This window comes from Orcinus orca, chromosome 13 (assembly GCF_937001465.1).
Source record: "Orcinus orca chromosome 13, mOrcOrc1.1, whole genome shotgun sequence".
Lineage (NCBI taxonomy): Eukaryota > Metazoa > Chordata > Mammalia > Artiodactyla > Delphinidae > Orcinus > Orcinus orca.
Window position 1 is genome coordinate 37,095,896 of NC_064571.1, and position 20,424 is coordinate 37,116,319.

General features: G+C 45.2%; 1 protein-coding gene across 4 annotated transcripts in view; it reads right to left on the bottom strand.

The window, feature by feature from the left end:
* Nucleotides 1-20,424, bottom strand: part of SLC1A4 (solute carrier family 1 member 4) — a 110,258-nt gene that overhangs the window by 13,469 nt on the left and 76,365 nt on the right. For 2 of the 4 annotated variants that reach the window (XM_049696413.1, XM_033407203.2), the window contains one exon: nucleotides 15,065-15,170. The exons of 1 other annotated variant lie outside the window; for it this stretch is intronic. Coding sequence is in view for 1 of the 3 variants with exons in the window: in XM_004280625.3 (XP_004280673.1) it covers nucleotides 10,716-11,242 (527 nt within the window). In the remaining 2 variants the exon portion in view is untranslated. Of the gene's footprint in view, nucleotides 1-10,715; nucleotides 14,769-15,064; nucleotides 15,171-20,424 lie in introns of those variants that run through there. One more of the 4 variants, XM_004280625.3, reaches the window with a different exon arrangement.

A 20,424-nucleotide genomic window follows, 5' to 3' on the forward strand; every position in this document is an offset into this window, starting at 1 on the left:
TTTTCAACAGGGAGTGGCACTGCCCACTAGTGAAATCCAAAGGAGTGTTTTGGTGTTGTAATAACTGGGGGGCATTCCTGGAACTGGGGGAGTGTGTTCAGGGGGAAGTGCCAGGGCCCAGCCATTTGTTCTGCTAAATGTCTGAATGTAAAGCTGTCCCATTAATGGTGACTCTAAACTTGGAAGCAAGCACCTAACCATTTTGGTTTAGAGCATTCACATCCTGACATTATTTTTATTATAAATTACTCTCCTTTAGTATTTTTTCTTTTTTAAAATTTTATAGCATACTTACATTTTTATTTCTATTTTTAAAAATATATAATAGTCCCTTCTACTTATTTCTCCCACTCTCCACCCCCGCCTCTGGCAACCACCAAGCTGGTGGGTTTTTTTATATTACAGTCAAGTCATATTGATGTTTGAAATTATGTGTGTAGGTAAATTCTATTTATGGATTTCATTTCAGGATGAAGGATAGTACAAAATATTTGTTATAAAAGGAGAGCAGTGGAACTGATCCAGTTAAGCTAGATTTTGAAACCAAAATCTATTCATGCACACAGTTTTTATTGAGGGCCTCCTTTGGGTCATATATTGTACAGATGCTGGTCATGATATACAAGAAAATCCCACTGATAATCCGTTTGTTCTACCCACTTCCTATAAGAATAAGTCTAGAAGAGTAAAAGACCATCTTTTACAATTTGTGCCAATCTTATCCACTCATTCTTACTTCTGTGGTTGAGTTGTTCATAGCACTAGAATCTCTAGGCAACTATTTGCATGCATTCGGTTTCAGAGGTAGGCAGGTCTGACTGTAGCCCAGCTTGGCAAGCAGAGTCTAAGAGGCCTCCTGGTAGTCACACCTTTGTGTAATACCCTCCCCTTCAGTGTGTGTGTCATGGGGGTGGGGGATGGGTATGACTTGCTTCTAGCCAACAGAATACACCAAAGGTGATGGGATGTCACTTTTGTGATTTGGTTACATAAACTTGTGGCTTCCATCTTGCTAGAAGACACTCTTTATTGCTTTCTGGGCTTGCATATTTGATGAAACAAGCTGCCATATTGGAAAGACCCGTATGACAAGACATGGAGGGTGGCCTCTGGCCAACAGCCAACTAGGAACTGAGGCTCCCAGTCTGAACCTCAAGGAACTGAATTCTGCCAACAACCACGAGTCCTCAGAAGTGACTCCTTCCCCAGTCAAGCCTTCAGATGAGACCCTAGCTGCAGCCAACACTTTGACTGCAGCCTGATAAGAGACTCTGAAGCAGAAGACCCAGCTAAGCCGTGCCAGGATTCCTGATACCACAGATACTATGGGATAATAAATATGTGTGATTTTAAGCTGCTAAATTGGTGGTAATTTGTTATACAACAATAGATAATGAACACACCCACCAAAAGGGTTAATGAGACACAAAAATGACTTCATTAGAACACTCAGGAAGCTTCCATAGACAGCCAGCATCTAGAGACTGCAACTCAGCCTTTCCCATCTTGCTTGTCTATGAAACATGAATTGCTTTTAACATACTTAGAGAATACCCAAAAGTACACGTCTGTATTTAAACAGACAAAATGTGATCTTCTGTTGAATTAACCATTGCAAAATGGTGATCTGAAGTTTGATTCCTATTACAAGCATATTTACATTAAAAGAAAGGCAGAAACAGACTAGGCATTTGTATTGACTATTCTTTAGTGTGTAGATGAATAGCAACTTACATTTGCCTCTTATTTCCATTACAAAGCACCCTTCTCAGTCTTGTAGGAGTACGTTTGGTATCTCATTTCCATTTGCTACACTAGTTAGAAGCAGAAACAGGCCCTGAGCCAAGGTTTCGCCCATTCTGCATCTACCACAGTAGTTCTCAGACTGAGCTGGCCACCTGCTTCTCCCCCTAAGAAGACAGGGAAGTTAAGGAAAGAGCTGGGTTAGAAGCCCTCTGTCTTCTCCATGGGGGACGATTTCCCCTGCAAATACTTCGTATCCTTCAGGAATGAGCTGTTGACCTGCCTGGTGTCTTTAGCATAAGCAATAACCCAATACTGTCTCACCCAGAACGGACCCTAACCCAGAACTTCTAGACCAAACGGCCACCGTTTGGTCAACCTGTTTTCAGACAGTCTACAATATCTAGTCTACAAAATCCAATGGGAACAGAGGGGTATATTCAATACTAGAGTCAAAACAGTGACTCCTGCCAAAAAATCAAGTTCCTAAGATCATGATGTGTTCTGACAGTTTCTTATAAAGTTAAACATACACTTACCATATGAACCAGCAATTCTACTCCTAGACATTTACCCAAGAGAAATGAAAATATATGTCTGCAAAAAGGACCTGTATGAATAACAGCATTATTCATAATAGCTCAAAACTGAATTGTCCATCAACTGATGAGTGGACAAATAACATTATGATAAATCCATACAATGGAATCCTACCTGGCAATAAAAAGGAATCAACCGCTAATATATACAACGTGGATTATCTCAACACCATCGTGCTGAGCAAAAGAAGCCAGACAAAGAAAAGTACATGCTGAGTGATTCCATCACTATGAAACTCTAGAAAAAGCAAAACTAATCCACAGTGATAGAAAGCAAAACTTTCTATCCAAAACCGCCTGAGGCCAGGGATGAAGAGTGGGAATTGCTGAGAAGGGTCATGGGAGACAAAAATGTTCAGTGTCTGGATTGTGGTAGTGATTAAATGGTTTATCTATTTGTCAGAACTCATTGAACTGTACCCCTGAAATGGATGCATCTTTTGTATGTAAATCATATCTCAAAATTGCTTAAAAAGTTAGGACAAAAGATACAGTGCTAACTGCAAAGGAGATCTGACAACCAAAAAAAATACGTACATTCAATGGGATGACTGAACTCTTTTTAGATTACATAACTCAGCTCTCAAATATTGATCCTTTGGAAGGAATCGCCTGCAGGCAGTGAGTTGAACCCACAGAATCATACTCCTTTCCTTCAGTTCCCCTGGTTGCCACAGGCCAGGAGCAGGGGCAGGAGCATGCCCCTGCCCCCACCAAGGGGCAAGGATGCGAGGCTGCAGGAGTAAGGCAAAACATTTTTCTCTACTCTTCATAGTTTGTGCCTTTGGTGTTGTATTTAAAAAGTCATTGCCATACCAGAGGTCATTTTATGTTATCTTTCAGGAGTTTTACAGTTTCGTGTTTTACATTTAGATCTTTGATTCACTTTTTTTTCTTTTTTAAGAAGTATTTTTTTTTAATTTATTATTTTTGGCTGCATTGGGTCTTCGTTGCTGCGCGGGGGCTTTCTCTAGTTGCGGCAAGCAGGCTTTCTGAGTTGCGGTGCACAGGCTTCTCATTGCGGTGGCTTCTCTTGTTGCTGAGCATGGGCTCTAGGCACGCAGGCTCAGTAGTTGTGGTGCATGGGCTTAGTTGCTCCGTGGCATGTGGGATCTTCCCAGACCAGAGATCGAACCCGTGTCCCCTGCATTGGCAGGCGGATTCTCAACCACTGCGCCCCCAGGGAAGCCCTGATCTGTGATCTATTTTGAGTTAATTTCTGTGAATGGTGCAAGGGCTGTGTCTAGATTCATTTTTTTTTTAACGTGTGGATGTCCAGCTGTTCCAACACCATTTGTTGAAAAGATTATTCTTGTGCCACAGTATCACCTTTGTTCTTTTGTCAAAGATCAGTTGACCATATTTACGTGGGTCTATTTCTGGGCTCTCTTCTGTTTCGCTGACATATTTGTCTATTCTTTTGACAACACCACACTGTCTTGATTACTGCAGCTTTGTAGCAAGTCTCACAGTCAGGTGTGTCAGTCCTCTGACTTTGTTCTCTCTGCATTCTTCTTATCCCTCTTTCCTTTGACTTTTAAACAAGATGCTGCTGTGAATCGGACTTTTTCTTACTCCTGAGCTCTCCTGTATTCAGGGATGAGCTGCTCGTCACGCAAGCAGTTTTGCTCCTCCAGAGCTCTGTCTCCAGGCACTTTTCCCAGCTCCTCACATTGACAGGGTAACCATCTGGGCTTTCAAAATGAGGGATATTTGAGCTGGAAGGGATCTTGGAAGTGATCAAATTCAACCCCTCATTTAGTGCCCAGAGACATCAATTTGCTATATCTCCCATTCATGTTCCATACAGACCAGCACTCTCCAACAGAACTTTCTATATTTATGCTGTCCAATACGGTAGTTGTGTGGCTTTTGAGCACTTGAGATATGGCTAGTGCTACTGAGGGTCTGAATTTTTTTGCGGGGGGTGGGCCGTGTTGGGTCTTTGTTGCGGTGCACAGGCTTCTCATTGCAGGTGGCTTCTCTTGTTGTGGAGCACGGGCTCTAGGCGTGTGGGCTTCAGTAGTTGTGGCACACGGGCTCAGCGGTTGTGGCTCTTGGGTTCTAGAGCGCAGGCTCAGTAGTTGTGGCACATGGGCTTCGTTGCTCCGTAGCATGTGGCATTTTCCCAGACCAGGGATCCAACCCATGCCCCCTGCACTGGCAGGCGGATTCTCATCCACTGCACCACCGGGGAAGTCCCTGAATTTTTAATTTTATTTACATTTAAACTAGTTAAATTTAAACAGCCACTTGTGGCTCGTGTCTATCATATTAGATAGTAGAGATCTGGAGTTGTGAGATCCACAGTCTGGAAATCAGAAGGATCAAATGGTCTTCTCAAGCTTACCTCTGCACAGCACTCAATTTCACTGGGTATTAGGCTGCTTCTAACCATTGAGGCTCTTCATTTTATTTAAATTCTCAAATATGTCATTTTTCTGTTATTTGACCCCGAGAAATTTCCTTGAATTACATAATACCAGGTATACATTAGACCAAAGTTTTTCAAACATTAGTTGGCCATGGAATCAATTTCCTGGCTCTAACCAGCATTTTATAAAAGATGTAATACATTAGACAGAGTAGAAAAGATCAGCATGTATCACACTTAAAATGTTGTTTTGTAGGACTTGTGTTTCAGATTGTATATGTGGGAGTGAAGGTGTCTGTATGTGGATATGCCATTATTTAAAATGTATTTCTCATAGTGGGTCTAAGTCAAAAACGTTTGCAAAAAATGCCAAGACTGTACTACTAAATCCAGAGACCCAAGTCAGACCAAATTGGGAGAGAATGAATGGACGAGCCTTTCCGGTGCTTTAGGAACCTTTGGACACATTACTTAAAGCAAGCAGAAAAACTGGTATGACAGAGTGAAGTAAGTCAGAAAGAGAGAGACAAATACCGTATGCTAACACATATATATGGAATTTAAGAAAAAAAAAATGTCATGAAAAACCTAGGGGTGAAACAGGAATAAAGACACAGACTTACTAGAGAATGGACTTGAGGCTATGGGGAGGGGGAAGGGTAAACGGTGACAAAGCGATAAAGAGGCATGGACACATATACACTACCAAACGTAAGGTAGATAGCTAGTGGGAAGCAGCCGCATAGCACAGGGAGATCAGCTCGGTGCTTTGTGACCGCCTGGAGGGGTGGGATAGGGAGGGTGGGAGGGAGGGAGACGCAAGCGGGAAGAGATATGGGAACATATGTATATATATAACTGATAAAAAAAAAAAAAAAAAAACTGGTATGAGCTCAGGCTGAAGTTTTGAAAGCAGAACTTCTGTTAGTAGTACTGTACAGATTCGTGCAGCTCACACCATGAAAAACTTCAGAAATGTTCCTTCTTCATACATCTGGTGCTATTTGTTCTTCTGATCCTATTGTCAAGGGTGGTATGCATTTCCCTGTTCCATATGAGAAGACTGTAAAACAATTTACTTTGGCTTGGTATATTTTTTCTGTTCCAAAAGTATTTCCTTTCATTTAAGTTCAAAAATTCTTTACCGAATTTATGAAAATTTCAAAGACCCTTCGGAACAGGATACGACACTCTATGTACACCTGATAAATATTTATTATCCCTAGTGCTTATTGTTACAGGTTCAGTTAACAGGGATGTGCCCCTTCAGATCTTGGTACCCCCTACAAGGCTGGGAGCGGAGGAAGGGCTGGGGGTGATGGGCTCACACTATGGAGACAGTGGGGGGTAGGGGAGTAACCTATCCTCTTTCTGAGGCCCACATCCAGTTTTAGATTCCAGCCTGAAAGGCTAAGGCTGGGACCCTGGGGTGGGGGACGTTTGAGGAAATAAGGCTACGAGCAGTACTCATTCTCTGTATCAAGTAGCCCTCAGCTGTCCCTGAGAGGCTGGGACACACTAGAATATTAGCAACACACTCAAATATTAACTCACTTAATCCTCGTAACAAGTCTAGGTAGTAGCTACACTATTATTAACCTCATTTTACAGATAAGGCAACTGAGGTACAGAGAGGCTAAATGACTTGTCCATACAACTAGTAAGTGGTAGAGCTGGATTCAAAACCGGGTAGCTGATTTCAGTGTCTGTTCTTCATCACTATCCACACTACCTCTCTGGGTTTATGTTCTTTTCCGAACTATTCAGGCATGGTGTCGAGCTAAAGAATTTTTTTTTAATATCCTAAGCTGCCATTGTTAGTGACTAGTTAGGCTGAGAAACCTCCATTAATTTGGATCCACGTTAGATTCGCTAAGAGTCTTCATCTCGCCTACAGGTTTCTTCGCACCGACTGAAGAAATGTGTTCTTTGCAGCCTGAGAGGCGTCATATTCACCCAGTTCTCGGGAAGGAAGGTAAGTCCCTAGCACCACCCTGTGTGAAGGGAAAGGCTCCAAGCGCTGTCCACTGTTGAGAAAGTGAGCGCAAGAAAAGCAATAAAGCCTAGAAAACTGGGCAACAGGCAAAATCTCAATTGCCTTTACCAGGCACGTGGTAGTCCCTTCTGCAAGACAGTGGCCCGGGATCATTCTTCTGGCTGCTAGGGCAGACAGTGTCCCGGGCCCAGGAGCTACCTGCCTCGTTGGCAGATAAGCCTCTGGTTTTCCATTTGAAAACCACAAATATTATCACTCAGAGGAATGTCTGAGGTCAGTTGCCTGAATCCTTTCCATTGACAGGTGAAGAAAACTGAGGTCAACTTTGGAGACCAGACACGTGTCATGCAGGGGAAAAAGAAACTGAGATGTTGGGGAGAATATGTGAGGATTCCTGCCCCATTTCAGAATGGAAGGCTCTTCTGTGTTTAGTTTTGATTTTCTCCGTTTTCCAAATCTCCTACAGTGTTGATTGTATTAGTCCAAAACATAGTCACTGTTCACCTTTTCTCCAGGCTCCATGTAATTCCCAATATACCTAAAGGCTACATTAGCTTCAAGTCATCTTGAGGTCCCAAACATCCTTTTCTTCCCACTCACTCTCATTTATTTCAGACTATGAAGAGAGAGCCATCCCCATTAACTCATGTGAACCAAAAACACACAATTGTTCTGTAACCTTGCCCCATTTATAACACGAGCAAGCATCTATTGGGTCAGCCCTATTCTTAGATCTTTACAGACATAACTCATTTAACGCTCACCACGATCCTGGGAGGCAGGCACTCTCATGATCCCCATTATAAAGATGAGGAAGCCAAGGCACAGAAAGGTATGGACATGTCCTAGGACCCAGTCAGTAAACATTGTTAGGGACCAAGAAGTTCCACAATGACTGGGTTCCTGAAGACCTGCTTAGAAGTCACTTTGGGTCACACCCAGTACTGAGTCCCGTACTCTTCCAGGTTCCAAAGCATGGCGCTTGGGCTGCTCAAGAGGAGACCATGACTTTCCCACCTGCCAGCTGCTGTCCACTGTCCTTTCTCAGCTCTCAAAGGGCCTGCTCTAGCCTCACCCCCATGCCCCAGTCTGCTATGCTATTTCTAATACATTGTGTTGGGAGATCAAACCACTTGGCAACGGCATTCTGAATTTCCTAAAAGGCATAATCAGTGTCTATTAGCTTCATTTCTCTCTGACTTGTAGTTCCATCTTGAAAAACTAAATTAGAAAACATGGCAGAGAGATGCAGTGGGAGTTTGGGGGCACTCCACGGTCTGGAAAGGTCATGGACTTGAGCAAAGCCTTGGCGGCAGCTGCAATCACTCACCTGAGACTTTCCCCACTCCTTCCAGGCGTTTAGGTTCTAGGCAGTTACCAGGGGCAGGCCTGCGGGATCATCGAGGTGTTTGCCCACAGAATCTCATATTCACTCACTTGCCCACAGGCAGAAAGGACTGCGCCCTGCCTTTGCCAGGGAACATGCCTGGAGTCACATAAAACTGGCATCCGTAAAATTGAAAATTGGCATCCATAAAATTTTATGAAACCATAAAATTGGTTTCTTTGACAGAAGCAATTTTAAAATGTTTACCCAGAGAGTCCCCAGACTCAGGAAGCATTTCCATGTGGCTCAGGACTCCATTTCCCCTCAAAAGCTGCTCAATGAGAGTCCAATCCAACCTGCACGTTCGCTTTCCTTCACTGAAGAGGCTCGACTCCTCTGCTTACAAGAAGTGAGCGTCTGCCCCGAGCCGACTATACCCTTACCTGGTACACTTACATGCGCATCAGAACAAACACTTCTGAGATGGGACTAGGCCCGCCAGCATGGCCTCATTTCTATGGCATGTTGACTTGGGGAAGGGAAGAGTGGGAGAAATAGAGCCCTGAACCAGGGGGCATGAGACCCATAGTTCTTCTAATCTCTCTTTTGACAAACCACTCTGTGTCCTTGAGCAAATCACTTAATCTCTGTCTCAGTTTCCTCATACCACCTGCCCTACCTTTATCCATGACCTGCTGGATTAAATAAGCTTGGCCTTTGGAAGCATTATGAAACACTACCTACCCCCAACAAGCTACGACAAATGTTCTCTGGGTCCTTCCCTGTATTTGTGGCCCGAGTCACCGAAAGTCTGTACTTACACTGACCGCTAAGCCATAAGGATGGGTCATTCACTTCAGAAGCAGGAGCTGAAGGGGCTTGTATCTAAAACTAGAAAACCATGATCAGGAAATAAGTCCCTTCTGGGGCTGGTGGAATAAGGTAACCCCTCCTTCACCCCCACCCCCTGCCCCCTGTTTCTCGGCCATTGCCTCTCTCGGAGATAAAAGAATGCTACTAGCGTCTCTATGGGGTACCACCAGCAGGTCAGAGAATCCACACTCCGAGCCACTAATCCCTGCAAAAAAGACTCCCTTAACCCCACAATCTCCCTCCCTGACTGATACGCTGAAGGTAATAAGCCAAAGGTACTCTCACCCTCAGTAGACTTTTTCAGTACCCACTTAAAAGTTAGTCCTCCAACCTTAAGGATCTTTAAAGACTCCAAATATCAAGCTGCTAAGACACTAGACAAACGCTGTAGCTCATCAAAGTTCTAATAGGCCACCTTCACCTGCCATTTTGGTAAGAAGTTTTGGTAAGAACTTTTTGGTCCCCCTCATCAGAGAGGTTTGGCTTTTTGATTTTTTCAGTGTAAATTCCTTTGGGTTTTTTTTTGTTGTTGTTGTTGTAATTTTATTTATTTATTTATTTAGCTGCACCACACAGCATGTGGGATCTTAGTTCCCTGACCAGGAATTGAACCCGTGCCCCCTGCAGTGGAAGCGCACAGCCCTAACCACTGGACTGCCAGGGAATTCCTGTTGTAATTAAATGAACACTCGCAATCTTAAGTGGCAGACAGTCATCACATTTTCCAGAAGGAGAAATCGAAACAGCAGGGAGTCAAGTCACTTTGCCCAGAGTTTGCTGTTTTTCACAGCCTCAGCAATGAGGAGCTTTGCTTTGGTGACTCAAGACAAAACATATGTCCAAGGCTCTGAATCCAGAATTATTGGAAATCTGGAGGGGGAGCCAGCTGAGGTCCTCACTCAGCTGAACCTGGCCATGTCAGTAAATACCTCTAGGCTGCAGTTTTCCCATCTGTGAACTCTGGGCTAATGGAGAAACCAAAAGAGGCTGAGGCTTTGGCCAATCCACAAAGACTACACTACAACTCAAGGGATGAAATGCAACTTCTAAGAGTCACAAAAAACAGGCAAAGCTAAGTGAAGATGCTTCTTTCTCTCTCCTCTCTAGAATTCACATCTTCCCACAAATAAAGTCCCTTAAAACTCATAATACTCTACAATGTTCCTGACTATGGGGATTGACAGCAATCCGTCCCAAGTTCCCAGGAGAGGCATGTTTCTGGGCAATGAGCCCTGCACAACTACCTCCAGCCTTGTTATCCTTGGGTCCACTGACAACTCTTCAAAAAACTGCCAGCTTCCTACCAGCCAAAGGGCTGAAACAGAGGCCACAGATTACAGGCGAGAATGGTCCAACAGGCAAAATTTAACCAATGCTCCCAGAAGCTTTTGGGCACCGTTGGCGGAGAAAATTGGGTGAGGATATTGGGGCGTGGTTGGAAAGTTTTCCCTAGTGTGGGCAGCCAGAGAGTGTAAGGAGTAAAGTACAGGTGAGACCGCTGCCTCTTCCCTAACACACTCCCACCTAATGGTAGGACTGGTTCTTCCTAAAAGATGCAGTACCGATCCTTGAGAATGTCAGGTGTGCCCCCGGCTGACGTCTGCAAAGGTGTGGTCAACATGCAAAGCCTCCAGACGTTATTTTGATATTTAAAAAATGTTAAGAGCCACCAGCAGCCAATTAAGAATGAACTCTTAGGAGTATATGAGGGTGTATGAGTATGAACTAGAGTGCATTAGAGAGCTGGAGTCTCCCACTGAGCACTCGGCGAGGTGTTGGCTGGCGGGGAAGGGAGGACGTTACCTGGCCAGGTCGAGGAATGAGTCCACTGTCTCTTTGGGGACCGGTGGGGGCCCCGTCTCCTCCAGACCCAGGTCGCTGGACTGAAGGGTCTGCGCGCCAGATCCAGGCTTGATGATGAACGCCAAAGCGACTGCGAGAGCCGAGGCGCCTAGTGTGGTGAGGCCGAAGTAGGCTATGGCGATGCCGCCCAGGCGCCCGAGAGAGCTGGCATCAAGGGAGGCGGCGCCCGATACCAGGCTGCAGACCACCAGCGGCAGGATGATCATGCGCAGCATGCGGAGCAGCATCTCTCCAGGAAAGGCCAGGTAGATGACCTGTGTGCGGTTCAGCTTGAGCCCACGCAGCGCCGCGCCCAGGCCGGCGCCCGCCACCACTCCGGACACTGTGAGCAGCACCAGCGCGTGGCGCCGTAGGAAGCCAGCGCAGCGCCGCGCGCGTCCGGCCTTGCTCCCCCGCGCGCCAGGCCCCGCTGCAGGCCCCGCCTGGGCGCTGTCTAGGTAGCCGTTGGTCTCGCTGCTCTTCTCCATGGCGCTACCCGCGGCTCCGAGCCGGGGACTGGGGCTCCGGGAAAATACGCGGCTCTCAATGAATGGATCAGGCGGAGCTGCCGAGGTCCGCTAGCTGTGCCTAGCGGGTTCTGGGAGCTAGCCCGCGGGGCTCTCCCGGTCTTGGCCCTGGAGCAGGTGCGGGGAGGGCCAGGAGAGACGCGGGAGAGCGGGCTGGAGCCCCGGGGTGAGTGGATCGCGCCGCGCCCAGTCCTGCACGGCGGCTACGGTCCGAAGATGATGTAATGAGGGAGCTCGCAGTTGCGGAGGAGAGGGGGAGCTCTGAGAGACCTGGGCCGGCCCCCTTCACACCCACCGCCCCGCCCCCTCGGCTCTGGCCAATCAGCGCTCGAGAGTCTCCTCCGCGAGCCCCTCGCCCGGCTCCTGGCCACCGGCGCGGGGGGAGGGGCGGCCCGGCCCGGGACGCCTACTGAGGCCGCTGGGGTGCGGGTGTAGCCGGCCAGTCCCGGCGCCCGCAGCCTAGGAGGCCCCGCTAACCGAGGCCCGCTCCCAGCGACCGCGGGGGTGGCGGGGCCTGAGGGACAGCCAGGGCTCGTTGGCACCTGCCGGGGCCGCTCGGGCCGGCCGGGGTCTGGGCCCTCGGGGTCAGAGGGTCGGGGAGAACGTGGAACGCGGTGACGTTCCTTGTCCTGGGGGTTGGGGGAGGGGAGGGGTTGCCAACAAGGTTGGTGCTGTCGCCCCCGCGCGGCCCGTTTTCCGCCGGAGAGCCTGCCCGCCTCTCCTAGGAAGGGTCCTCGCGTGAGGGGATCCTGGGCGCGCTCCTAGGCGCGTGGCTTCGGGCCGCCGGGATAGGCCCTGGGTCGCCAGGCAGCTGTCAGCTGTATGTGAGCTGAAGACCAAAACTCTTCGAGAAGAAACAGAGCTCTTACCACCACCACTTCCAGTCGCGTTTCTACCTTGTAACCTCAGCTGAAACACACAAGCCACTGGGTTTTAACCTTTTCCATACCCTGGGCCCCAGCCATCGTATGAAAATAGTGCAGACAGCAGTTTAGCCAGGCTGAACAGATGGTTCCTTAGAAAATTCCCTGACGGTCCAGTGGTTAGGACTCCGAGCTTTCACTGCTGAGGGCTTGGGTTTGGTCGGGGAGCTAAGATCCCACAAGCCGCGTGTCTTGGCCAAAAAAAGAAAAAAAAAAAGTTCCTTAATGTTCACATTAGATTCGTTTACTTTTTATTTCAAATTTTATTTATTTTAACATCTGCTCTGGTCACAGCAGATATGAGAAAAACCTCTGCAGAGTCGTTTTACTGTCACATTTATTAGATTTTCATATTTTTTCATTCTGCTTTTGAAAGGAATTGTTCTTTTAAGACTTTTGTGAAAGGGAAGCCTTCTTACGTGTGGCCAACCTGAATTAAGGAGGAAGACAATTTACTATAGATCTCTTGCTGAAAAGGAGTCATCTTAAAACATGCCAGCACAGATATTTATGCAAATCAATACGCCTTAGTAAAGAACTTTAAGGAGATGTCCACATTTTGAGACAGTGAGGATTTCATGGCTTGAAGCCAGCCAGCCAGCTGCTGACTGGAGTTTGTAGGGTTTTTTTTGAGGGAGGGGGGTACAAATCAGGTGAAGAGCTTACATATTTTTATCTGGTTTTGCAGAGCAAAAGTTTATTTCTGTGTGCACTGAAGAAAGAGGAATTTCTACAGACACACTCTCTGTTTTGCCAACCAGCCCCTCCCTTCATTTTGACTACCACTTTTATGCAAAGGATTTGCCATTTCCAACTGCCTGCTTTACATCTCCACCTGGGTATCCTGCAGGCGTCCCAACTCAACATGGGCAAGACTGAACTCCTGGGGGCCTTCCTCATGCCTGCTCATCCTGCTGATTCCCCTATTTTTGTTACCAGCATCATTGACTTCCCAGTCAACTCTGCTTGAAACCTCAGAATGACCTTTGATTCTTCCTGGTGTCTCCTCTCACCTGACCAATTCCCAAGTCCCACAGACACTCCTTGCACAATATTTATCCCATACTCCCCTCCCATCCGTTCCCAAAGCTGCCATACTGGCTCAGTTCTTATTTCCACACTTCTTACCTCAACTATCAAGATCTTCCCACCTCCAGTGCTCATCCTATATTTTGCCTTGCCCCAGGCCTATCTTCCTAATGAATAATATGCTTGTTAGGATTAGGTTGGGCTTCCATCCAGCAGGGAAAAAAAAAGGCGCAGTGCCTTCTCCCTTTGAGAACACTTCTTAAAAGTGGCACACACTATTTCCTTTCTATTTCATTCACCAGAATTCAGTCACATGACCACACCTAGCTGCAAGAGAAGTTAGGAAAGCTAATCTTAATTTGCACAGGCATGAACCCGGTTAAAAACTGGGGCTTCTGTTACCACAGAAGTAGGAAAGAATGATATTGGAGGACAGCTTCAGATCACTTCTTTTTTTAAAAAATTAATTAATTAATTAATTTATTTTTGGCTGTGTTGGGTCTTTGTTGATTGGCTCGGGCTTTCTTTAGTTGCTGTGAGCGGGGGCTACTGTTTGTTGCGGTGCACGGGCTTCTCATTGCGGTGGCTTCTCTTGTTGCGGAGCTCGGGCTCTAGGTGCATGGGCTTCAGTAGTTGTAGCTCGCAGCCTTTAGTAGTTGTGCCTCGCGGGCTCTAGAGCGCAGGCTCAGTAGTTGTGGCGCACGGGCTTAGTTGCTCTGCGGCATGTGGGATCTTCCAGCACCAGGGCTCGAACCTGTGTCCCCTGCACTGGCAAGCGGATTCTCAACCACTGCGCCACCAGGGAAGCCCCAGATTACTTCTTGTTCAAAAGTTCTCAGGGTTCCCACTGAACTAAAAATATGCTCTTCAACCTGGCATTCAACATTTACCATGATCAGCTCACTCTCCAGCCTTGTGCCCTCTACACATGCAACAAAAATGAGACTGTGCTGCTTCCACATTTTCTGGCCTCTGCATCCAGTTCCAGTTCAGATACTACTTCTCTCCCAAAGCCTTTCTTAAGAACGCCTCTTTGCTCTAACTCTGCCTGCTGCCCATAGCTTTTTGGGCTGGTCCCACACACTTCACAGCTGCGTTAATAGTTAACCCTCAACTGGGAGTAGGGAACTCCCTGCACTGCTGGTGCTTTCATTGGCTATAAGTATGGTGCTGAGTGGGAGAGCAGTGTTTGGAGGTGCCTTATGCCATGCCAGATGCATCTGTCATTGAATTAGCAAAACCTCTCCTTAAGGAGGAGCTGGTCTCTTGGGACTTCTTTCAGGGACTGGTTGCCCTGTAGCAGTTCCGCCTACATATGAGGCAAACCAAGAAACAGGTGTCTGCTCCTGGCCTCCCCAACAGCTGGTAAAGGGTTTCATTTTCTGCCTTCTTTTTCTCTTTCTTTTTTTTAATCCCTCTCCTTTTGTTCTATTACATTTTCTTTGTCTTTTCATAATTTTACATGCCTCCTGCTTGTAGGGATTTAGTATCAATAAATCATATAAACTGACAAATATTTATATTATTAATAGAAACATTATTTATAACATAATAAATAAAATAAATAATTATTGATTCCTATATTTAGACACCTTCCCCCACTACACTCACAAGTGTTCTCTCTGGGTTCTAGATGTATAAGTACCAAATTACAGAAATACCTTAAAACTGGGCCAGTCTGACACCACTCACTATCACCACCACCATCATCTGATGCTTGAATCTCTCAATAGGTTGGAGTACTGTTCAGCGAGTGTCTCCTTTCTTCTTCCTCCCATTTGGATGGGCGTGTACTTACCCCTTTGACTTTGAGCTTGACCATGTGACCTACCTGGCCAATAAAATAAGCAGAGGAGTAAAATGTTTTTGCAGAGTTGCACTTGGATTCCTGAATATCCATCACCCAGCGTGCCCCAGGTAGATGCTCCACCTTCATCCTGGCACCAGAACAGAGAGGAGTGTGTCTCAGACCAGCCCACAGAGGTTTGCCTTGCCCAGCCCCCTCACACCCCAGACAATGCACAGCCCCATGAGTCAGAAAAATAAATACTGTTGTTGAAACCCACTGAGTTTTGGAGTCATGCATTATTGTGGCAATAGCCAAGTAATACAAGTCCTCTCTTCGACATCTATCCCAGTTATCTATTACCATAACAAACCACTCCAAATGTTGTGGCATAAAATAACAACCAGTTTCTTATGATCATATATATATATTTTAAATTTAATTAATTAATTATTTTTTGGGTGTATTGGGTCTTCGTTGCTACGTGCGGGCTTTCTCTAGTTGCGGTGAGCGGGGCCTACTCTTTGTTGCGGTGCGCGGGCTTCTCGTTGCAGTGTCTTCTTCTTGTTGCGGAGCACGGGCTCTGGGCGCGCGAGCTTCGGTAGTTGTGGCTCGCGGTCTCTAGAGCGCAGGCTCAGTAGTTGTGGTGCATGGGCTTAGTTGCTCTGTAGCATGTGGGATCTTCCTGGACCCGGGCTTGAACCCATGTCCCCTGCATTGGCAGGTGGGTCCCTAACCACTGTGCCACCAGGGAAGCCCTGTGATCATAATTTTGTAGGCCAGAAAGTCAGAGAGAACACAGCAGAGGTCCCCATCTCTGCTGCATGCTGCCTGCAGCCCAGCTGGGGTGGCTTAATGCCTGGAGGTGCCTGGGATGGCTCAGCTGGGGCCATATTCACTGTGATCCTTGGTTCTTTTACACATTGCAACTAATGAGGCTGGACTGTCCAAAATGACTCATTCACACTCCTGGCACCTAGGCTAGTGTGGTTAGAACAGCTGGGGCTGGCTGGATATCTCATTCATCGTGAAGAAGAATCAGTTTCCCTCATTAAAGCAATGATATGGATTTTTTACTTACGTGGTGATAAGAATGGTGTTTTTCCTACCTTGTCAAAGTGACTGTTTATCACTCCCAATATACTCGTGTATCGATGGATATTATACATGAAACTGAGCAGGACCCTGTGAGGCTCCTGGGCAAAAAAGCCTTTCTGTGTCCCCCATTTCTTGATAACAGGAAATAGGCTTCCTTCAGCCTCCATGACCTTCCCTGTGTTCCAACGGGCAGGTTTAAACAGTTGCTAATTAGGGAAGGGAGGGGATGTGGAGACAAGGGAGGAATAGTCAAGAAACTATAGAGTAGCCTTGGGGCAGGGTCCCGGTTCCCCCTCAAGGGATACACGTAACAATATCTTTGAGCTGCTTTACAGATACTGAAACCTCCACCAGGTGGGAAAAGTTAACAGTACGCTGCCCACAAGCAGGTAGACTCCAGACCGGTTGGAACCAGAAAGTTGATGTTGGCTGACTCCCACTTACCTCACCACCAACCAATCAGAATGTCCACGAGCTGATCACGCCCTCTTTGAGCCATTACTATAAAACTCCTCACTACCCCCTCCAGGTCAGGACTCAGAGTTTTGAGGGCGTTAGCCTGCTGCGGCCCCCTTTGCCTGGCAAAGTAATAAACCTATTCTTTTCTACTTCACCCAAAACTGTCTCCAAGATTTAACTCAGTGTCGGGGTACAGAGGCTGGATTCGGCATCATACACACATGCTGGCTTCTTCTGGTAAAGAGATTATCTCTGTTCTAACTTTATATCTGATGACAGTTTCGTATTTTCCACATTATTTTTTTTTTTAACAGTAAGCCAAAGAATATTTTATTACAGTATTTTAATAAATAAAAATTAATGCAAAATCCACGGTGAACAAAATGTCAAAGTTGTAAATACAGAACCCATGGGCACGATTAGGGTGAGACAGGGAGGCTTGCACTCTCAGGGCCATGCAAGTCTGGGGTTGGATCTGGTCTTCATTTAAAATGTTTTATTCATGTGTCTGGTGAGGCCATGATGGGCCAGTGGCTCCATCTCTACTTCTAGCCCCACACTGTTCTGCAACCCAGCTAGGATTCTCTTTCTGTGTTCATATTATCTCTTTGCAATAAATTCCCTTTTACTTAAGCTGGGTTGAGTGGTGTTCTGCTTCCAGCAACCAATAATCCCTAAGACAAATATACCTTCATTTCTTTCCCTTCCAACTTCAGAGTCCTATCAGAGAATTCTTTCTCCTAGATTCAGGTTTCCCATTTCAAATTGTAAAGAGAAATTTTATCACAGTGATAAAAGATCTATTTTTTATTTTTATTTTTTGCCGTACGCGGGCCTCTCACTGTTGTGGCCTCTCCCGTTGCAGAGCACAGGCTCCGGACGCGCAGGCTCAGCGGCCATGACTCACGGGCCCAGCCGCTCCGCAGCATGTGGGATCTTCCCGGACCAGGGCACGAACCCGTGTCCCCTGCATCGGCAGGCAGACTCTCAAACACTGCGCCACCACGGAAGCCCAAAGATTTCTTTTATAAATATATTACCTCTAATCCCATAAATCTAATACAGTGGTTTCAGTTTTATATGTTCCCTTATAAAATCTGATCATAGCTTTACATAGTCATAATCATAGTGACCATATAACTTTGTATTCTGTTCTTTCTGGTGAACTCTGTATGCCAAAGATTTTCCATGTTGTTACCAAAGCCATTTCCATTCAATGGCTCTAAGTCATTCTACTGAGTTTTATATTCTGTATTTTACTTATTAAATGTCTCATTATTTGACTTATAAACTGTCTCCATTTTTTCCATATAATAGATAATGTTAAAATGAATATGTTCATTTCCATGGGTTTTGTTTCTTTAGTTATTTCTTAAAATTATCATCCCAGAAGTCTGATTCTGAGTCAAAGTTCCTTGTCATGCTTCTTAATTTATAATTTGTATTGCCATATAATTTTTTTTTTTCTGGTAAATATTATATATTCAATATGAAACAGGAGGAGAGGGGGCAGGGCACAACCTTTAAAAGAATTACATAGCCCGAGGACACAACATAAACTGATTAGAACAAAATAGGTCCAAGATGGCGGACGAGTCTACTTCCACTAGACCTTGAGCCTCAGTATACACTCATTGTAACACATCAGCAAGCTAAGCGACACACCCACAGGTGCCACGACAGTTCCAAGGATGACCATAAAGGTCAAAAAGTGGGCGGTGGCTCAATTCCTAGAAATCCCCACCCCTTCCCCAAAATAGCTGGAATACTCCTCCCACTCATCAGCGTATGAAATTACTCACCCCTATAAAACTAACAACCCCATACCCTGGTGCTGCCCTCGCCTTCTTTTTTTTTTTTTTTTTTATAGGTATACCTGGATTTAATTCTCACTTCTACCGCTTGGTAGCTGGATAGCCTTAGGCAAGTTTCATACCTCCCTGAAATTCACTTAATTCAGTCTGTAAAATGGCATAATAACTTATTATAGCATCCTTTTAGGAATTTTAAATCAGTTCTTGAAATAAAAGTACACAATATATAGACAAGTATGGATTCCTCAATAGATGTTTGACCTTTCATTTCTCCAGTATCCCACCCGCATCAAATAAAGAAAAATACTTTTTAAAATTTACGAATATTTCATTGTTGTAAAGTTAAAGCCATAAAAATAATCAAATGGCCTACTATCATACCGTTAGAAGAAAAAAAAAAAGGTGTTCATGAGAGTTCCATATTAGAATACAAGTTTTCCTTAGGCACCTGTTTATGTATGCTATTCTGCTCTTTACAATAAATAATTAAATTTAAAAGACTTAATTCCTCACTTTTAAGACCTTATTAGTTTACAAATTACATATTGACCTATGCTAAATTTTATACCGACCCATGCTAATGAATTCAGTACAGAAAACAAAAAACACTGCACTCAAGCAAACTACATATATATATATAAAACTTATATGAGAATTGCTACTCCAGCTTTCTTTTGGTTTCCATTTGCATGAAATACCTTTTTCCATCCCCTTACTTTCAGTCTGTATGTGTCTCTAGGTCTGAAGTGGGTCTCTTGTAGACAGCAAATATATGGGTCTTGTTTTTGTATCCATTCAGCCAATCTGTGTCTTTTGGTGGGAGCATTTAGTCCATTTACATTTAAGGTAATTATCGATATGTGTGTTCCCATTCCCATTTTCTTAATTGTTTGGGGTTTGTTATTGTAGGTCTTTTCCTTCTTTTGTGTTTCTTGCCTAGAGAAGTTCCTTTAGCAGTTGTTGTAGAGCTGGTTTGGTGGTGCTGAGCTCTCTCAGCTTTTGCTTGTCTGTAAAGGTTTTAATTTCTCCATCAAATCTGAATGAGATCCTTGCTGGGTAGAGTAATCTTGGTTGCAGGTTTTTCTCCTTCAACACTTTCAGTATGTCCTGCCACTCCCTTCTGGCTTGCAGAGTTTCTGCTGAAAGATCAGCTGTTAACCTTATGGGGATTCCCTTGTGTGTTATTTGTTGTTTTTCCCTTGCTGCTTTTAATATGTTTTCTTTGTATTTAATTTTTGACAGTTTGATTAATATGTGTCTTGGCGTATTTCTCCTTGGATTTATCCTGTATGGGACTCTCTGTGCTTCCTGGACTTGATTAACTATTTCCTTTCCCATATTAGGGAAGTTTTCAACTATAATCTCTTCAAATATTTTCTCAGTCCCTTTCTTTTTCTCTTCTTCTTCTGGAACCCCTATAATTCGAATGTTGGTGCGTTTAATGTTGTCCCAGAGGTCTCTGAGACTGTCCTCAGTTCTTTTCATTCTTTTTTCTTTATTCTGCTCTGCAGTAGTTATTTCCACTATTTTATCTTCCAGGTCACTTATCCGTTCTTCTGCCTCAGTTATTCTGCTATTGATCCCATCTAGAGTACTTTTAATTTCATTTATTGTGTTGTTCATCGTTGCCTGTTTCATCTTTAGTTCTTCTAGGTCCTTGTTAACTGATTCTTGCATTTTGTCCATTCTATTGTCCATTCTATCTCCAAGATTTCGGATCAACCTTACTATCATTATTCTGAATTCTTTTTCCGGTAGACTGCCTATTTCCTCTTCATTTGTTAGGTCTGGTGGGTTTTTATCTTGCTCCTTCATCTGCTGTGTGTTTTTCTGTCTTTTCATTTTGCTTATCTTACTGTGTTTGTGGTCTCCTTTTTTGCAGGCTGAAGGTTCGTAGTTCCTGTTGTTTTTTGTGTCTGTCCCCAGTGGCTAAGGTTGGTTCAGTGGGTTGTGTCGGCTTCCTGGTGGAGGGTACTAGTGCCTGTGTTCTGGTGGATGAGGCTGGATCTTGTCTTTCTGGTGGGCAGGTCCACG